Genomic DNA, 17,098 nt, shown 5'->3' with positions numbered 1-17,098 from the left:
TGTTTCCACATCCGCATCGAGTCCTTTTTTTAAAGCCATATTAGTTCTTTCGCTTCCTTTGAAATGCCTTTATTAATTTTATGCTTAAAGCATTTATGACATTAAAGCTTTATTTGCCAATAATTTTTTTCCAGTTGGCTTAAAGGCTTGTTAATAAGATAACATACCTTTATTAATTCGTGATTTCATAATGCAAGTGTTTTGAATAATAACGTTGAAATAAATTATTTAAAATACATTAAACTTTAAGTTTGATCGTTCTTTATGCATGATTACTGCGTTCATGTAAATATATTTCAAATATTATTGAAAATACATTTTTGCAGCAATTAATTAATTTTATATATTATTCACTAATTATCCTTTTATATTGTTATTTTATAGTTAATTTCAATTGAATTGCTAATACTTTTGCATGTTTTCTATTTTGGAATATTGTTAAAAAATTTGCTTCATTATATTAGAAATATATATGTTATATTATATTAGTAAGAAAATAAGAAAAATTTAATTACTTTTAAGCAAATAATGCTTTTAAATGTTAAAAATATTTGTCTGTAAAATTTGAAGAAATTAAAAAAAAAAATTTTTTTTCATACTCATACTTTTTGTTTGTGTAGTTTGTAAATTTAATAAGATAATCTGATGATTTTGTCTTAATGTGATTTAATAAAATAAGCACAAAAATTTTTTTTCTACTTATTAAAATCACTATTATTTTAACATAAGAAATACGTTTATACAAACGAATAAAACTTTACATTAATATTACTTTTATAATCAAAAGATGAAAGTTTGTCAAATGAATTTTTTTTTTTTTAAATTCCAAAATAATAAAAAAGTCAAAATTTCTTTAAAAAAAAAAAACGTGTCTAAATTATAGTTTAGAATGTTGTATGACGAAATAATAAAATCTTAAAATAACGAATCTATCTTGAAAATGTAAATGAACTTTTTTAGAGCACAAACTATTGACTTAACTGAAATATGAGACTGCCTAAAAATATTGATTTTTTTATTTTAAATTAAATGAAATAGAATTCTCGTGCTCCTAAAATGCTTTTAGATTACGATTTTTTAAGTAAAATTAATTTTCCATAACGAATACGATTAATCTAAATGCTTGTTATTGTCTAAACATGTCATGTAAAGGAATATTATAATGTTATAATTTCTTAATAGTTTATACATACACCACTTAAAATTTCAACTGACTTTTTTTTTTTTTAATTTTTATCAAATGTTTGGAAAATGCTTTCAAGGTAATAACCACGTGACTGTTAATTGCTTACTGCTTTCATTTATTTCTATGCAATGCATTTAGTTTGGGGGGGGGGGTAAAACTATCTTTTTAGCACTACGTACAAATTGAATTTTTAATGTTGCATCATATGTATTATGCAAAATACACTTGTCAAAATAATCATTCGAACAAGTGCCACAGAGATATAAATATTTCAGTTGAGAGTTAATTAAATGCAATCGGATTAACATTGCATCCGAAAACTTAAAGAAACAAACCAATAAAATAGCTCGAGTATATGATGCGGTGATCGCTTCGAAAAAGGGTTACTCTGATTATATGGAGACGGGAATATTTAATAAATATAGATTTAAGACGAAATTCGACTGTGTATGCTAAATTATGTTTAGTAGCTCACGAAAGAATAATGGGTGTATTGAACTAAATGAACGGTTCTGTATAGTACGTTATATTTCGTACAATAAATTCTTTATATAAACTCTAGCCAACTTAAGGTATATTGTAAAAGAAAAACCTCTACAATTATTTTCAATTTTCTTTTATCAAGCCGTAAGTATATAACTTTGTGGAGTATGAAGAGAAATTAAAAACAACAATAGAGACTTCCCATTACTATACTACACTATAACTCAAGTGCACCAATATATTTTTCTTCAGAACCATACTTCTGCAGACCCATACGTGAGTAAGATTCATTTCTATCCATAATATCTCTAACGTATAATTTTTATTGGAGTGCCTAATAACAGTGCAAGATCATAATGGTAAGAGAAGTAATTTTAAAACTCGCACGTAACCATTACACAGTCGAGTGCACCTAAAATAAACTCCTACAAGCTAAAGGGACAACAAGGGTCAAAAATCATACCATCAGAAGTAGCTACATAGTGAAAAGCCACAAAAGAAAAAGTGGTCGCCACACAAAAGGAAATCAGAATCAGCTGATGAACCTGTGGACTCCCACCTAATAATCCTAAAAATAGGTTGGAAAACTCGGAAAGCATAGGTTTCCACACCTGTAATGTGCATCATCAGGGCTTCCGAAGTAGCAACCACGTCACATGCACACACCCTAGGATCACAACCAATTATCATTTTACTCCTCTCCCTTCTTCTTTCGTGTTTACTTCTTTTTCAATCAAGTCATGAAAACAAAAAGAAAGTATTTCAAAGGTTATATGTTTGTTTTTTTTTCTTCTCGCAAATTTTATTAGACAGATGATAAGATGCAAAATAGAAATAATTAAAGTTTAATGAATCGTAATGAAATTTAATTTAATGAAATAATTAACTTGTTTAATTAGGATTAATGAACAACCACCATCTATTTTTCTTCTAACTCATACACTTAAATGAAAATTATTTAATCAGCAAAATCGTCTCAAACTAGAGATATAATTGAATAAATAATTACGAAAAACTGTAGAGGTAAGATAATGCTTGATTAAAAAAACTTCATTCGGTTCTAAAATGCACAGATTAGAAATAACAGTCGATATGTTTTGTCGATGAACTGTAAACAAAACTAGAAAAACCTTTTCGTAGCCGAAAGAGACAAATTAAACATGAAAAAATATTTTGAAGCGAATGAAGTATTTTAATCCAATAATAATCCAATTATTGTATAAGTCTAGAAAAGTAAGGAAGACGGTAAAAGTGTCACTTCATTTATTTTTTCAGTAGTTAAAACAGAGTGTATTAGTGCATTAATCTTTACTTATAAATTTGAAACACAATTTATTATACATAATGCCTAAAAACTTTTTTATTTTTTTATTTCCAATGAGCTGCACAATCGGTCTTGCCGATGAGCAGACCTAGTGCGTTCTCCAAAGGTGGTATTCACTCTTTCAGGACCACCACAATGGGTGAGATACCGTTGGTCATGTTAATTTGGACGTCTAGTTTCTGCCACACTAGATGGCAACACCGAAACTCTATTTGGAAGCTAAAGTGCACTAGGAATTTAATTTTGCCGGAAATGCCAAGAGCCAATAAGGCACTCGATGGGTCTTTTACATGACGCATAATCATACGACATGGCCGCTGAGGATTTTCTGCATCCCGGGGATCGAACCCGCAAACTTGGGCTCAGAAGGCCGACGACAAACCAACTGCGCCCAACAGCCCATGCCTAAAAGTAATAGTTCTTATAATACTGCATGGCTAAAAGTAATGATTCATATAATAATTTATGATTCATATAATAATTTACTTTTACACCTATGTGTATGAATTTTCCTTCTTATAAATATTAGTATATTTAGTTCTGAGAAGCTAATTTGATAACTATCGATATGATTTATGATTAGCCGTCATTTAATATTTAGTGATAAGTCATTATGTAATGCGTGTCATTTTTTTGCTGCACTATAATTAACACGATGTTTTTAGTGGGGTTTAAAAATTGCTAAGAAACATTATTTCAAAACAAGAACATAAAAACTACCGATAAATAAATATAAAAATAGCTTTTATTCCAATCTAAAGGGCTTACTTTTAATGTCAAAAACTGCTTTTAAATAAGAGATGAAGGTTTTTGTTGTTACAGTATTTTAATATAGATTACTATAAGTTTACAATATTGTTAAACAAGTACAATTTTTATTGCATATTTGTTTTGGGTAAATCAATGATTTATCTGTACTTTTTAATAATAATGAAATTGAAATAAAAAACAAAATAAAAAACATGAAATTGAAAATATTTCAATTTTAAACCAATGCATTCATAAAGTTATGCTACTGAAGCTTCATTACAAAGATAGCTCTAAATAGTAAAATATAAACTTTTTTAATAATCATTTTACAAAGAGAAGTACACCAATAGCAATGTAATTGCAATTTATTGTCAGTTTCATGGATAATATTGACAAATAATGCATGCCAATTTATAACAACTACATAACGCTAGTTTAATGAAAAAGCTGATGTAGTAGTAAATTAATAGTTGACTACGTTTTAGTAAAAGAAGGAAACTTTACTGCAGTTCTAAATTGTAGATTCTCTTTTGGTTTGGAAGTATCATTCTACGACTATCTAACAACATACAACATTTATTCGATTTAGGAACTGATTACCCAAACGAAAATTGTCTCTTCAATTTCCTTTACTTAAAATTATTTGGTAGAGCTACCTGTTGCTTATATGGACACTACATAATTGAGTCCCCGAAAAAAGCTGAACAAACTTTTAACCTTTTGCAGTAAGTAATAGCCTTTTATCTATAAATTATTACCTTTATATAATTTTATAACAATTATAAATTTCCATAAATAATATTGATAAATAATCTATGCCAATTTATAAGAACCATGTAATATTATTTGTCTGAAAAACTTGCAGTATAGTTGACTAAGTTACTAAATGCAGAAATTTCACAGCTCCTATGTGATGTAGATTATCTTTTGGCTTGAAACTATTACCCTATTTCAATCTAATAATATGTAACATTTGATTTAGTGGCTGATTACCCTCACCGAAATTACCTCTTCGGTTTCCCTAACTTTGTACGATAGGGGGTTGGTTCTTTTACAGTTTTTACATAATTGGGCCCCCCAAAAATGCCAAGTAACTTTTAACCTTAAGCACTAAAAGGATTACGGTTAAAGCTTCCAACTAATTACAACCTTCCAAAGCCACCGTCTCTTGCCCGAAAACGCTATGGGATGACCGAAGATAAACAAGTTTATGAAAAATGGATTTCCAGAAATTGCTTGCCGCAACAAATATTCCATCGATTTTCGGCAATTTAAAATTGGCGATCATTACCCGTCAGGAACTGTATCTGAAGGTAAGGCGCACAATTAGCTGCCAAATGGGGATTGAGTTTTGCTATCCCCCCCGCAACACAAGTTTCCAAACAAACAAAATGGATCTTTTCGAAAGCAATTTTTTCTATCTTCCCACGGTTGGCTAACTTTATCTCACTTAATTGATAGACGATGCGCCCCAAAAACGCGCAACAGTCGATCACATATACACAGGTGATCAGAGGCATGTTTTATTTTTGTTATGCTATTATCTGCTGAAGGAAGAGTTTTTCGATTGTAGCCGAAGAGAATGTATCATTATGCGATGGTGCTACAAAGTGGTTTTCGTGACCATCGGGGCAGCTGCGTCGGGGGCATTTATAAGGGTTTTTTTGTGCTGGGGTGGGTTAATTTTTTTATGTGTTGGATCGTGAGGGGAGCAGCCCAGTGGTTTGCGGTTCTATGCATGGGGCAGCTACTGACGAGTGTACAGTCTCTCCCCACTGTTGTCCGGTGACAGACTTATCTGATAAAAACCACGATCTATTACGCCCTTACAAATGGCGTATCGCCTCTACAAATGTCTGAGCATTGGAATGTAAATGAAAGGATTGCGGATGTATTTTTTTGTGTGGAAGAGTTGCTCGTCTTTGATAGCTTAAATTAGAGGAATTACGTATACATGTTTTTTTATTATTATTCGATTTCTAAATTATATATAGGAATAAATGAATTTGGTGATTGATTGCTATTAAATGATCTTTAGTTTAAATATCATTACGCTTACAATGTCAAAAGAAATTAAACCATTGCGAAACTTTTATTTCAGAGTATGTATACATAATGAGTAAGAATTGAAAATTTTAAAAAATTTACCCTACATAAATTAATATTGAAATTGAAGTAATCGGAAATTAAAAATACATTTCAAATTGGGATAGTTATCTTACAAAATTGGGATGGTTGAGGAATTTTTCTATAAACTAATTTTTACTATCACGCTTTTTTTTTTTTTTTTTAATAAATGAGATTTTAACAGATACGCATTGCCTTAACTTATAAAAATATTAAATAGTTTTTTTTTTTCGTCTTTTCTCTTTGAAGTCTTAACCTATCAAATACTAATTTTTTGTTATGTTAGTACTGTTATTTTTATAAAAAAAATAACATTAAATAATAAAAAACAATAAGTTGTTAAAACAAGATTGCAATGGCTGAAAAATAGAATTTAGTCCTCTCTCTTGCTCAGGTGATCCAAGGTTCGAGTACGAACTGTGGTTGATGGCTGATATGTTACTGTACACATCCTTTTGCATTGCAGAAATACTGTATAAAATTATGGTAAAAAGTTCTCGGACCCTGAGTGCAGCTTTCGTAAAATCCCTTTTACCATAAAATTCATTTTTACCGTATAATTTTAAACCGTAATATTTATTTTATTTAATTGATTCAGAGATTGTACAGTAAATACAGGAAAAATTTCGGTTAATCAAATTTTTTGTTCCGTACAATTTTACAATAAAAACCGTTTAACAGTAAAAAGTACCGGCACCCTAAGTGTCGTAATTTGATCTGGAATTTTTTACAGTGTGTTCTGCACTATTTACAATTTTGACATCAAACATTCTTAAGTGATAAACAGATTATCGATTAATTTATAATTGCTGTATTATAAAATGAGGAAGATTTCCTCTATATTCTATTGCATGAAAAGCTTAATGCAATATGATGATAAGACGCATTTATAAATTTATAAGGAGAGCATTTTTTGTAGAAAAGCTACATTTTCCATGTAGGCTAACCGATGTTATTGTATGTAATGTGCTGTTATATATTGGAAATCCCGGGTGTTTAAAAATTTTGTAACTGTAAAACAATACTTGGGAAGAGTTTGATGAAAAAAATGTTCTCTTCTGAAAAAGTGTGCCTTATCATTATATTTCCCAAGGCCCTCACGTGCAGTACAAATAATGAGAGCTAATTTCAGTAAAATAGTTTTTATGAAGCTAGATTTAATACTTTAAAGTCAAGTTCAGGAAAACAAAAGAAAACCGATAGTCGAATCCAAAATTCAGTTGTTATGAATTATACCCTAGGAGGCTGCGCATTGGTTGTAAGAATTCGATGTTCATCTGCAATCGTTAGATAAGTCTTAGCACGCAATCTGTGTTTTTAATTTGCAAGCTAAATATAAAAAAAAAAATGATTGAAAAAAAGTTTATGTAAGGAAAAGATTAATGATAATCTGAGGATGCGTACTATATTATAAAATTAAACTTTCCATACATGGCAACACATTATGTGAGAGAGTGTAATTTTCACTCTTGATCTGGGACAAATGTTTTCACGTAATCGTGATCTGTTATGAGGCAGCTGTTCAGGAAATAAAACGGAAAAGCGTGCAACGCCCAATATAGTACCTCTAAAAATCGTGCACTGATCATCCCAAGAATCAGACACCCTTGCTACTGATAATCAGATATATATCATAAGTGAATATAATATGATCCAGGATAAACAGACTTGTGGACAAATAGAAGGCACATAAGGTGTGCCTGATTCGGGAATCAATAAATACTTTTGTTCAAAAACTAGATAACACAATTGATAAAGGATAGATATTTTTAAACTAAGATCTCAAAGATTTTGTAGTATTTATAGAAAATTTACTTTAGTTAAGAAACTGATGCTGCGAACTTGCTACTCTAAATTTACAAACTTTTTTCAAAAACAATAACAAATCAGTGATAAATTTTACTTAAGAAGAGTGCTCTGAAGAGGTCATGAGAAATGGTTTGTAATGTTATAATGCAGTACATTACTACTATTATACTTAATTCCAAGGACATTCTTTCGTTAAATAAATGTTATATTACATTAATTCAATGATTTCAAAATGTTTTTTAAAAAATCCACGTAAGTCGGATCATGTTGTTTGTAGTTGAGTTATTATATTGATTTTTTTAGACTCAATTATAGCCACACCTTTCTATTGCCCTTAATTTTTTTAAATTCTGTTTCGTTTCTAAGTAAAAACTTATTTTGCCGATTTTTAATGTAGATTACTATACGTTTACAATATTGCTAAACAAGTACAATTTTTATTGCCTATTTGTTTTAGGTAAATCAATGAATTATCCGCACTTTTCAATAATAATGAAATTGAAATAAAAATAAAAATAAAAACATGAAATTCAATATATTTTAATTTCTAACTTAATGTAAGAATTTGAATTTGAAAATCAAATTGTAGAATTTGCTAACAAATGTACAAATTCTGAAGAAAAAAAAAGTATCGACAAAACTACCAGAATATCGTAAATTTTACGATGTTTCCGTCTCTATGGGAACACCAAAAAGCTCGATAATTTTTATTGCAGAACTTTGGTAATGATTTTAGCAAAATTAACAATAAAATAGTATTTCATGACGTGCATTAAAATTTGGTAAATGAGGAAAAATGTGCTAATTTTATCATGATACCTTAGAGCGTAGCATAAAAACCATTTATTCAATTAAATTTACTTTTCAGTTTTGTATTTTTTTTTTTTACTAAATGTGTGGTAATAAGTTCTATAATTTTGAAAACCAGTATTTCTGGTAAATCGTTTTCATATGAACAGAAAAATTACCAAGTGAATGGTTTAAATACCGAATATTTTGATCTTATCAACCAGAAATATATTTCTTTCTCTCTCTCTCTTTTTTTTTAACCAGAAATGTCATCTCATCACCATAAAGTGCAAAAATTTTGACCGAAAATTTTTGCTGGTGCAATAATTTGTGCAAAGAGGAGTAAGGAACTGATTGAAAAACGAATGCGATTAATTTATTTAAAATTCTATTTGTGGAAGAATACATCAGAATTTAAATAATTTGAATTAGATTAATAAAGAGTAGATTTTTCAGTGTTTAAAAAGAAAAGCACTCACCATGCTGGAAGTAATTGGCTTTTCGAACGTAAACACAGATGAGTGCCATGAGTTGTAGTTGAGATAACCGCTGTCTGGTGGAGGAAGGCAGCGGTAGCAAATCTCGCAGATTGGCGATCTCGGCATTGATGAGGTCTCGGCGCAACTTCGACGCTCCTTTCGTCGATTTGTTCGCATCGAAACTGCCAAAAAAGGAAAAAGATACAGTTTAAGATTTTTCCCTCTTAGTTAAAATAACATTTTTTCAGTTTACATAGGTTCATATATTTAAGAAGAGCCCAAAAAAATGGCCAGCGAAATATTATTATGCTAAATGAATTCGTCATTTTTTGGAAAGTACTTTCTAAATTAATTTTATCTTAATTTACTTTTTTTTAACCAGTGCTGTTATCCAGCAATAATATCAAATTGTGAAAAACACACTTACAATAAATAAGTCAATTCGAATTAGAACGAAACTTTTAATGCGCATGATTTTAATTTTCCGTATGACTTTTTTTTCTGTTTTTAATTTATTTGTTGTAAATTTTTTTTTTCTTTTAAGTTAAAAAAAGGGGATTTTAGATTTTAGTGTCATACGTAAGCACTGCTTACACCCCTTCGCGATGTCAGCGAAAGTTAGTAAAACACAAACTTCACTCCTTTTTTGTGCTTATATAATATTTGAACGGCATTTTAGTTTGATAAACACATTTTTATTATATTTTAAAGGCATTTTTAATTCATCTGAAAAAATTCCAAATATTTGAATTGAAATTGAATGAATGAATTGAAATGTTTGTAAAAGGCTGGCGGCAAGACTTTCTTTACTTTACTTTTATAAAATATTCCAATTGTGCATAAGTTATTTTCAAATCAAAAATCACATAATTTGAAGAAAAAAAATGAAAACTGCACTTATTTTATCAGGTTTTCAATGCTTAACAAAAGCAAGCGATTCAAAAGTTATTTATAAATAGCTAAAACGCGAATGAATCGAAAAAGTAATGATTTGTTTGCGTAAATATATATATATGCATACATTATATCTTTTCTCACAAGGAATAAAACGAACTTTGAAACATGTAAAAGAGAGAAGAAGATAAAAATGATGCTTTGTTAGAACTTCTTCAAACCGTGAAAAGACGCTCTGGATTGTTAATTTTAATTACTATTATCCTTCATCTTCTTTGAAACTATTTTTATCTTTATTCCAACACAGCCTTTTGAAAAGCGTACCTGAAATACCAGTTTAGAATTTCTTCCTTAGTCAACAAATTAAAATCACCGACTATCAGTAACACCCCGGCTTGTTCCACCCTTCATTGAAAATCGACGAAAAAAAGCTTTTCTTCTGGATTTTTTATTTATTTATTTTTTAATTCTTTTTCTGTGGACAAAAACTTGACCATTGCTTCTGATATATAGCAACACCCACGCTATCATACACGCCCTTAAAGCAATCACATCAATATTATTTTCCTTACATAATGCGCAATAATTATTTAAATATGCGACTGAAAATTGGAATATACCAGATAATTCAAAATTAATAATTAATACAACTTTTGCATATAAATTTTGTAACACAAGAATTAGAGACAATTGCAAACTCAATGATAAAGGTTTGGTGAAATAAATATTAATGTAGTAAGAATAATGATAATGATAATGTTTATCTTTATCTTTTCTCAAAACATTGTTGTTTTTATCATTTATTTTTTAGAAAAAATAATTAAGTTCAATGGTTTACTTATTAAATCCTACTCTTGAGCGAGCTAACATTTAAAGAATAAATTTTAGCCTTATTTTTTTTAATCGAGTATTTGAATTTTTTTCTTTTTAAATTAAAAAGAGAATTTTTTTTTTTTATTATTTTTAACTTCAATTCTCAGCTTCATTTTTCGCATACACATTTCATGAAGAATGATTTACTAATTGATATTCTTTCAATTTTCTGATTCTTGCAGTTTTATAATATGAAGAGCACAAATTTTTACCCTAAACCTTTAGTTAACTGTCAAAATGACGTTTAAACTTAAAAATGGAGAGTCAATAATAATTATTTTTTGCTGTAATATTCTTTGCGTTTTTTTTTTCTTTTTTTCCTCCTTACATTTTTTTCTTTGTCCGTTACTTTTTCCTTTTCCTAACTTGAAAAAAAAAAAATACATATATACACTTTTTAAATAATGCTTTACATATTGAATGCTACTTCCAATGTGCAACTTTATAATTATAAAATTAAGACTTAAGTCCTTTTTCAAATGATTTAATCACAAAGTTGAAAGAAAAAAACAATAGTAATTCTTCATAACCAAAATGCTCCTATTAAGACATGAATAAATTATGTAGCGAAATAATTTGTAATAATAATCATGTTTAGTTGATAAAAGGGGTGAAATATTTAAAGTAATAAAAATATTACTACTTAGTATGTCATTTTTTTTCCTGCAAAGAAACATAGCAATTTGACACATGAATAGGGGTAAGTATCGTACTTTTATTTTTACATTTGTTTTTATTTTTTCCTCATAAAACTTCGACAGAAAAATTCTTTCTGTAACTTTTAACTAAAGCAATTCCATTAATTAAAATACTGTAATCTTTCCGAAATGGCGTCTAAATTATCCTTATAATTGAAACACATTGTTATTGGATCACTTACTACAGACAAGACGCCAAGACTGATTATTATAATAAATGTATCAAACATTTACAGGTATCTTTAAAAGACATATATATGCTTATGTTGTCACAGTAAGTTATGAATGCATTTTCTCTTAAATTTTCACTTAAACTCCAAATCCAATTGAAATCGAACTATTAAAATGCTATTATATGACTATGAATAATGTTTAAATGTTTTTTTTCTGACTAAAATATGTTATTATCAAGTAACTTTCCATAGACTAAAGTGATTTTTAAAATAAATTTATTAAACATTTTTCATTAGTCTTTATAGAGCCTATATATGCTCATGTTGTCATAAAAGATAATGAATGCATTCCATCTCAAATTTTCAAATATTAAAATCCAATTAAAATCGAATTGATTCCCGTTAAAATACGGTTAGATTCTTACAAATGATGTTTAATTGTTCTTCATGGCTAAAACATGTTTTAGTTGAGTCCCCAGTCAAGAGTTATAATGTATCAAAAGTTCTCCTGTCCTCTGCACAACGCATAGTCATGTCGCACAAGAAAAAATAAATCAATTTCATCTCAAATTTTCACTTAGTGTTCTAATTCCAATTGTAAAAAGAACAGAACTTTCCTCTTCTTGGAACCCTACCGTTGTGAGTTAACGGCTAGATCGTTTTCATTTGCATAACTGATGCTCTCTTATCTCTCTTCCATGAGTTCTCAGCTTGCAGCTGAACAACTATCTATTTGAAAATACTACCAGGTATCTCTTCATTAAGTATGCAATAGATTGTGAAGAGCTTCCCTCCACCCGGGGCCAGCTGGGTTTCGTGTTTGCAGTACATAAATTGTACCCGGTTAATAGAAATAAAAAGCGTAATGATGAAATATAAAAATGGTAATTTAAAGGGAGGAAGGAAGATGTGCTAAGTAAATACCCTGCAATAAAAATTGTCTCCAAATCAAATTATGTGTCTCATTAAAATTGTATCATTCGTTACTGGTGAAAAATTGCTCGCAGTATACATTTCTAATATTCATTCACAGAAATGTCTTGAATTCGGGTATAATTCAAATATGTAGCTTTCCTCAAATATTTCAAATAAGTATATGCCTTATTTTTTTACCTTCACTTATTGATTAAATACGAAATGGTGATTTAATGAGATAAATGAGGGAAAAGTAATACGAAAATGGTTATTTATTGGAAGAAATGAGGGGAAAAAATGCTAAGCAGATACTAAGTGTTAAAAATCTTTCCGAAAACAGATTATATATAATTGTACCATTCATTCCTGATGAAAATTTGTATGCAAGCATACTGTTCTAGTATTTATAAAAAGGAATCACAAAAATATCTTGAATTTTTTAGAATAATTCAAATATATAACCCTCTACAGCTATTTCAAATAAGTGTAAATCTTACTTTTTGCTTTCCCGTATTGATGAAATATTAAAATGGTTATTTATTGAAAGAAATGAGGAAAAAATGCTAAGCAGCGTGTTAAAAATCTTCTCGGAACCTCATTATGATTGTATCATTCATTAGAGGGGAAATAATTAGTCTTGAAATTGGATTACGTGTGACGTACTGACAAAATGCAACATGCGACGACACACACACACACACCAACAAAAAAAAAATCACTAAAATGTCTCGTAACAGTCTAATTCAAGTATCTCAACAAATAACTCTTTAAAATTACTTCATAGAAAATTATATCTTTTACCTCTGTGTTATGATGAAAGTCAAAAAATAATATTTTCTAAAGAGATACGAAGATGTGTACGAAACAATAAAAATTTTCTTGAAATCAGACAGAGTATCCCGTTATAATTGTAGAACTCATTTCAAATGAAACGTTATGAATAAATTTTTAAAAAAAGAAGGGGCAAAAACAGAAATGTGTTTAATTCCAGCATAATTCAAATGTGAAACTCACTACAAGTGTTTCAATACTGCTTTTGCTACGAAAAAAGTTTGAATTTAATTGGCACATAAAAATATACCTCATGTTAAGCAATTCTTCAATAAAAATTCTCTTTTCAAATAAATACATCCAAAAACAAATTCTCATTTAAGAAAAATAACCCTATACAAATGAACTCCCAGGAAGAAGATCACGTAGAGCAGAAATTATAGCTATAAATATTATTCTACTAAATCGATTTTGAATGACTTGTTTAAGTCATTTGCATACATGATTACAATAGAATATAAGAGCATATGAAAGCGCTAGAGGCACCTGATTAAGAAATATAATTATACAAATTATAGGATGGCCTTACAACTGATGTTGATGTTAAGACTGAATATTTTAATATAACATATTTTTATGTGGAAAAAAACTGCATAAAGCTGCATAGTAATTTTTAGATTACTTAGGCAAAAAAATTTTCGCTACTACTTTTAAGGCTATTATACCATAATACTGAAATAGAGCCGTAATACTAAAATACGTACCGTAAAACTACCGTACCGTAAAACTAAAATAGAACATTTTTTTTATAATATGTTTTGATTTATCCACTAAATATTTTGAAAGCTACAAAAATATTCAGAAAATACCCCATTTAAAAAATTGTTTGCTCAATTCAAAAAAACTATCAAAGTAATATTTTTTTTTCCTGACATGTAAAGCTTATTGAAATACTAACAAAGTGTAAATATTACGTAGTTTTCTTTTGCTTTAATATTAGACAAAATAACGTTTCAAATTAGTGTGAATAATTCGAAAATCATAAGACTTCTATTTGACATGAAACAATCCATGTTAGCAAAAAGTTTTGAAACGTATTTTCTCGTTCATTCGATTGATAAGTATAGTAACATCATTTATTCCGCTCCAGAAGAGCTGAAAATTTTTCCAAGCGTGTTGATTGATTAAAAAGCTAATTAATTAAAAACGAAAACGGTGATTTATTGAAAGAAATACTAAAAAAAAAAATGCAGCTACTCCACATTAAAAACCCTTCTGAAATCAGAATATGTATTTCATTATAATTGTTCCAATAATAATAATTGCAATAGAATAAACGAAACTTTAAAAAAATAATTCTTGAAATAACTCTTTTTTCCAGACAAAATCATTTAAATAAACTAATAGTTTTAGTGCAAAAAAATTGCTTTTCTTTCCTTGTAAAAAAAGGTTTCTCAAATTTGAGCAGTACTGTGTCAAAATAGCTCCGAAACAAATTATTGTCGATCCCATGTATTGAAAATTGAAACAGCATATTCTCATTTTTTAACAACGTGGCAAGAGAAATGTGTAAGAAGGATACTCGTTGGCTGCTATCAGGATTTGAACCAAGGAACTTCGGGATTGTAGTAGGATGCTCTCATCACCACTCCTGTCCAGGAACAGTTAGGAAGCTTTTTATAGTAGACGCCACTACGACGCATCATGAAATACTAATTTCTAATTTCAATGGTACAAAGGGTTGCGATTTGAAAAGTATGGTCCCAATAGCTTTGTCAGAATATCTGTAATTTTAATTAAACTTTTTACTTATTTCGCTATATATTAAAAACTTTTAAACGAATAGAATGTATGGCAAGATGTGTCAGGCACTATATAAAACTTTTTAACTCGCCCTGGAGTCGAGTGTACAACTGTGTCGGTTAGAGCATCCTAATACAAACCAGGAGGTATTTGGTTCGAATGCAATTGGCAGCCAACGAGCATTTCTCTATCCACAAACATTTTGCTCAAAAATGAGTACATGCTATTTAAATTTTGAATACATGGGGTTTTCAAATTTGATTATTATTGGTTTCGGAGCAATTTTTACACTTATTTGCTCAATTTTTAGAAACCCTTTTTTACAATGAAGTATTTAAGTTTTCTTGTAAAAATAATTATTCAAAAATAAACACGATATACTTAAAATAGTTTTTTTTTTATCCCCCGTGATCATAAATTCCAAACTTTCATTGTAATTTACCTTCAAATTCTTATTTAAAGAGAGATAATTAAAGGTTTTAAAGGCAAAAAAATTCATTATAACATATATATTACAACATATATATATTCTAATTCTGTATGATCATTTAATTTCTAATTCTATATAAAGCTTTTTTTTTTTCTTTGTTAACTTTAAAAAAATTTTGTTTTATTTCGAGTATATTTTTTTCCGCTTAGACTACAATAAATATATCATAAAAAGCATACATCTTACTTTCAAAATATAAGGATATAAATTACTTTTTTTTTATACCTGAATACGAAGAAAGAAAACTCATAATGTAAGAAACCTCTAAGAATTAATATGCTTCATAAAATATGAAAAAATTAATTACTCACTAGCATACATTATACTTTCCAAATATACGTTGTTTTACTTTCATTTCTAATGCACGCAACCGCAAAATTTTGTAAAGATTGAACTAAACATCCGAAACAGCAATTTTCAATTGCACAATCATCATCGAATGTAAGAGAGTAAATACAAAAACAAATTAAATTTTCTTCTGAATCTGAGTGGAACAGGTGTGGTATATGATTGCCATTGTGCAGAATTAGGATCCTAAATTAAAAGGCATAATTTTGTGTGCTGAATCAATAAAAGCCGAAGAAGATACGGGATTAGCGACATAAAGTGAATACAATTTTCTAATCTGCTGAATAAAGTCGTGGTCAAAACTTCGTGCTCTCTCGTATTTACTCAAACATAACATATTTTCGGAAAACATGTTCGTGCAGTAGCATATTCTACCATCTACGCTAGCTTTTAAGAGAAAATTACGAGGAGGTAAATGCTTTACAACTTGCTGCTCATTAAATGTAATAACAAAAACTGTTATGAGGTAACTGGAATTTGAAACTCAAATTGAGAACGATACAGTTATTCAGTATCAGTTAAGAGTTGTAGTTATGTAGCACGACTGTTTAAAACTCTATATCGGAGGGAAAAAATTAGCTAGCTTATTATTCAAGATTTCAGAATACACTAAAAAATGTTCGTGTATCTTAACACCGAAAAAAGAGGCAACTATTTTGCACCAAAGTGGTGCTCAACTAAGTGTTTCATTTCATCAAGAACGTTCTTTTATCCTACTTGGTATAACGTGGCAGCAACACCATTTTTTTTTAATGTATTTACTAGCACTAAAATTCATAATTACAGTAAGATATACATTGATAACGTTAGCTTTTACGATACAATATAAAATACACTGTAAAAAATTTTGGTGCGTAGTTGCCATCATTTTTAATTTTGAGGATAACTAAGTACATTTTAAGCATAGAACTGAAGTTATTGGGTAAAAAATTACATGAAATTGACAAAATAACAATTGTCTTAAAGAATTTTTGCGAATGTTACTAAAAATGTGCTTGTTCTTAAACGAAATGCTTTTGCAATGAAGCCATAAATTGAATCTAATGCTCATGAAAATATGCGTTGTCAGTAATCAAACAAACAAACATAAAACGAATCAATTAATAAATAAAACTATAGCAGTGAAAAAATGAATAAAAAATGGGAGTGCATGCCTTGTAAAAAATGTTTGTTTACATCAACACCA

The 17,098-nt window shown here is 28.8% G+C and overlaps 1 protein-coding gene across 3 annotated transcripts in view; it reads right to left on the bottom strand.

Moving 5' to 3' along the window:
- Window positions 1-17,098, bottom strand: part of LOC107455696 (PAS domain-containing protein cky-1) — a 139,080-nt gene that overhangs the window by 62,093 nt on the left and 59,889 nt on the right. For 2 of the 3 annotated variants that reach the window (XM_071181282.1, XM_043038796.2), the window contains one exon: window positions 8,948-9,129. In XM_071181282.1, coding sequence (XP_071037383.1) covers window positions 8,948-9,129 — 182 coding nt within the window. Of the gene's footprint in view, window positions 1-8,947; window positions 9,130-15,875; window positions 15,996-17,098 lie in introns of those variants that run through there. The other variant, XM_043038795.2, reaches the window with a different exon arrangement.

Source organism: Parasteatoda tepidariorum, chromosome 1 (assembly GCF_043381705.1).
Source record: "Parasteatoda tepidariorum isolate YZ-2023 chromosome 1, CAS_Ptep_4.0, whole genome shotgun sequence".
NCBI classification, from domain to species: Eukaryota; Metazoa; Arthropoda; class Arachnida; order Araneae; family Theridiidae; genus Parasteatoda; species Parasteatoda tepidariorum.
This window is presented reverse-complemented; position numbering and strand designations above follow the sequence as displayed.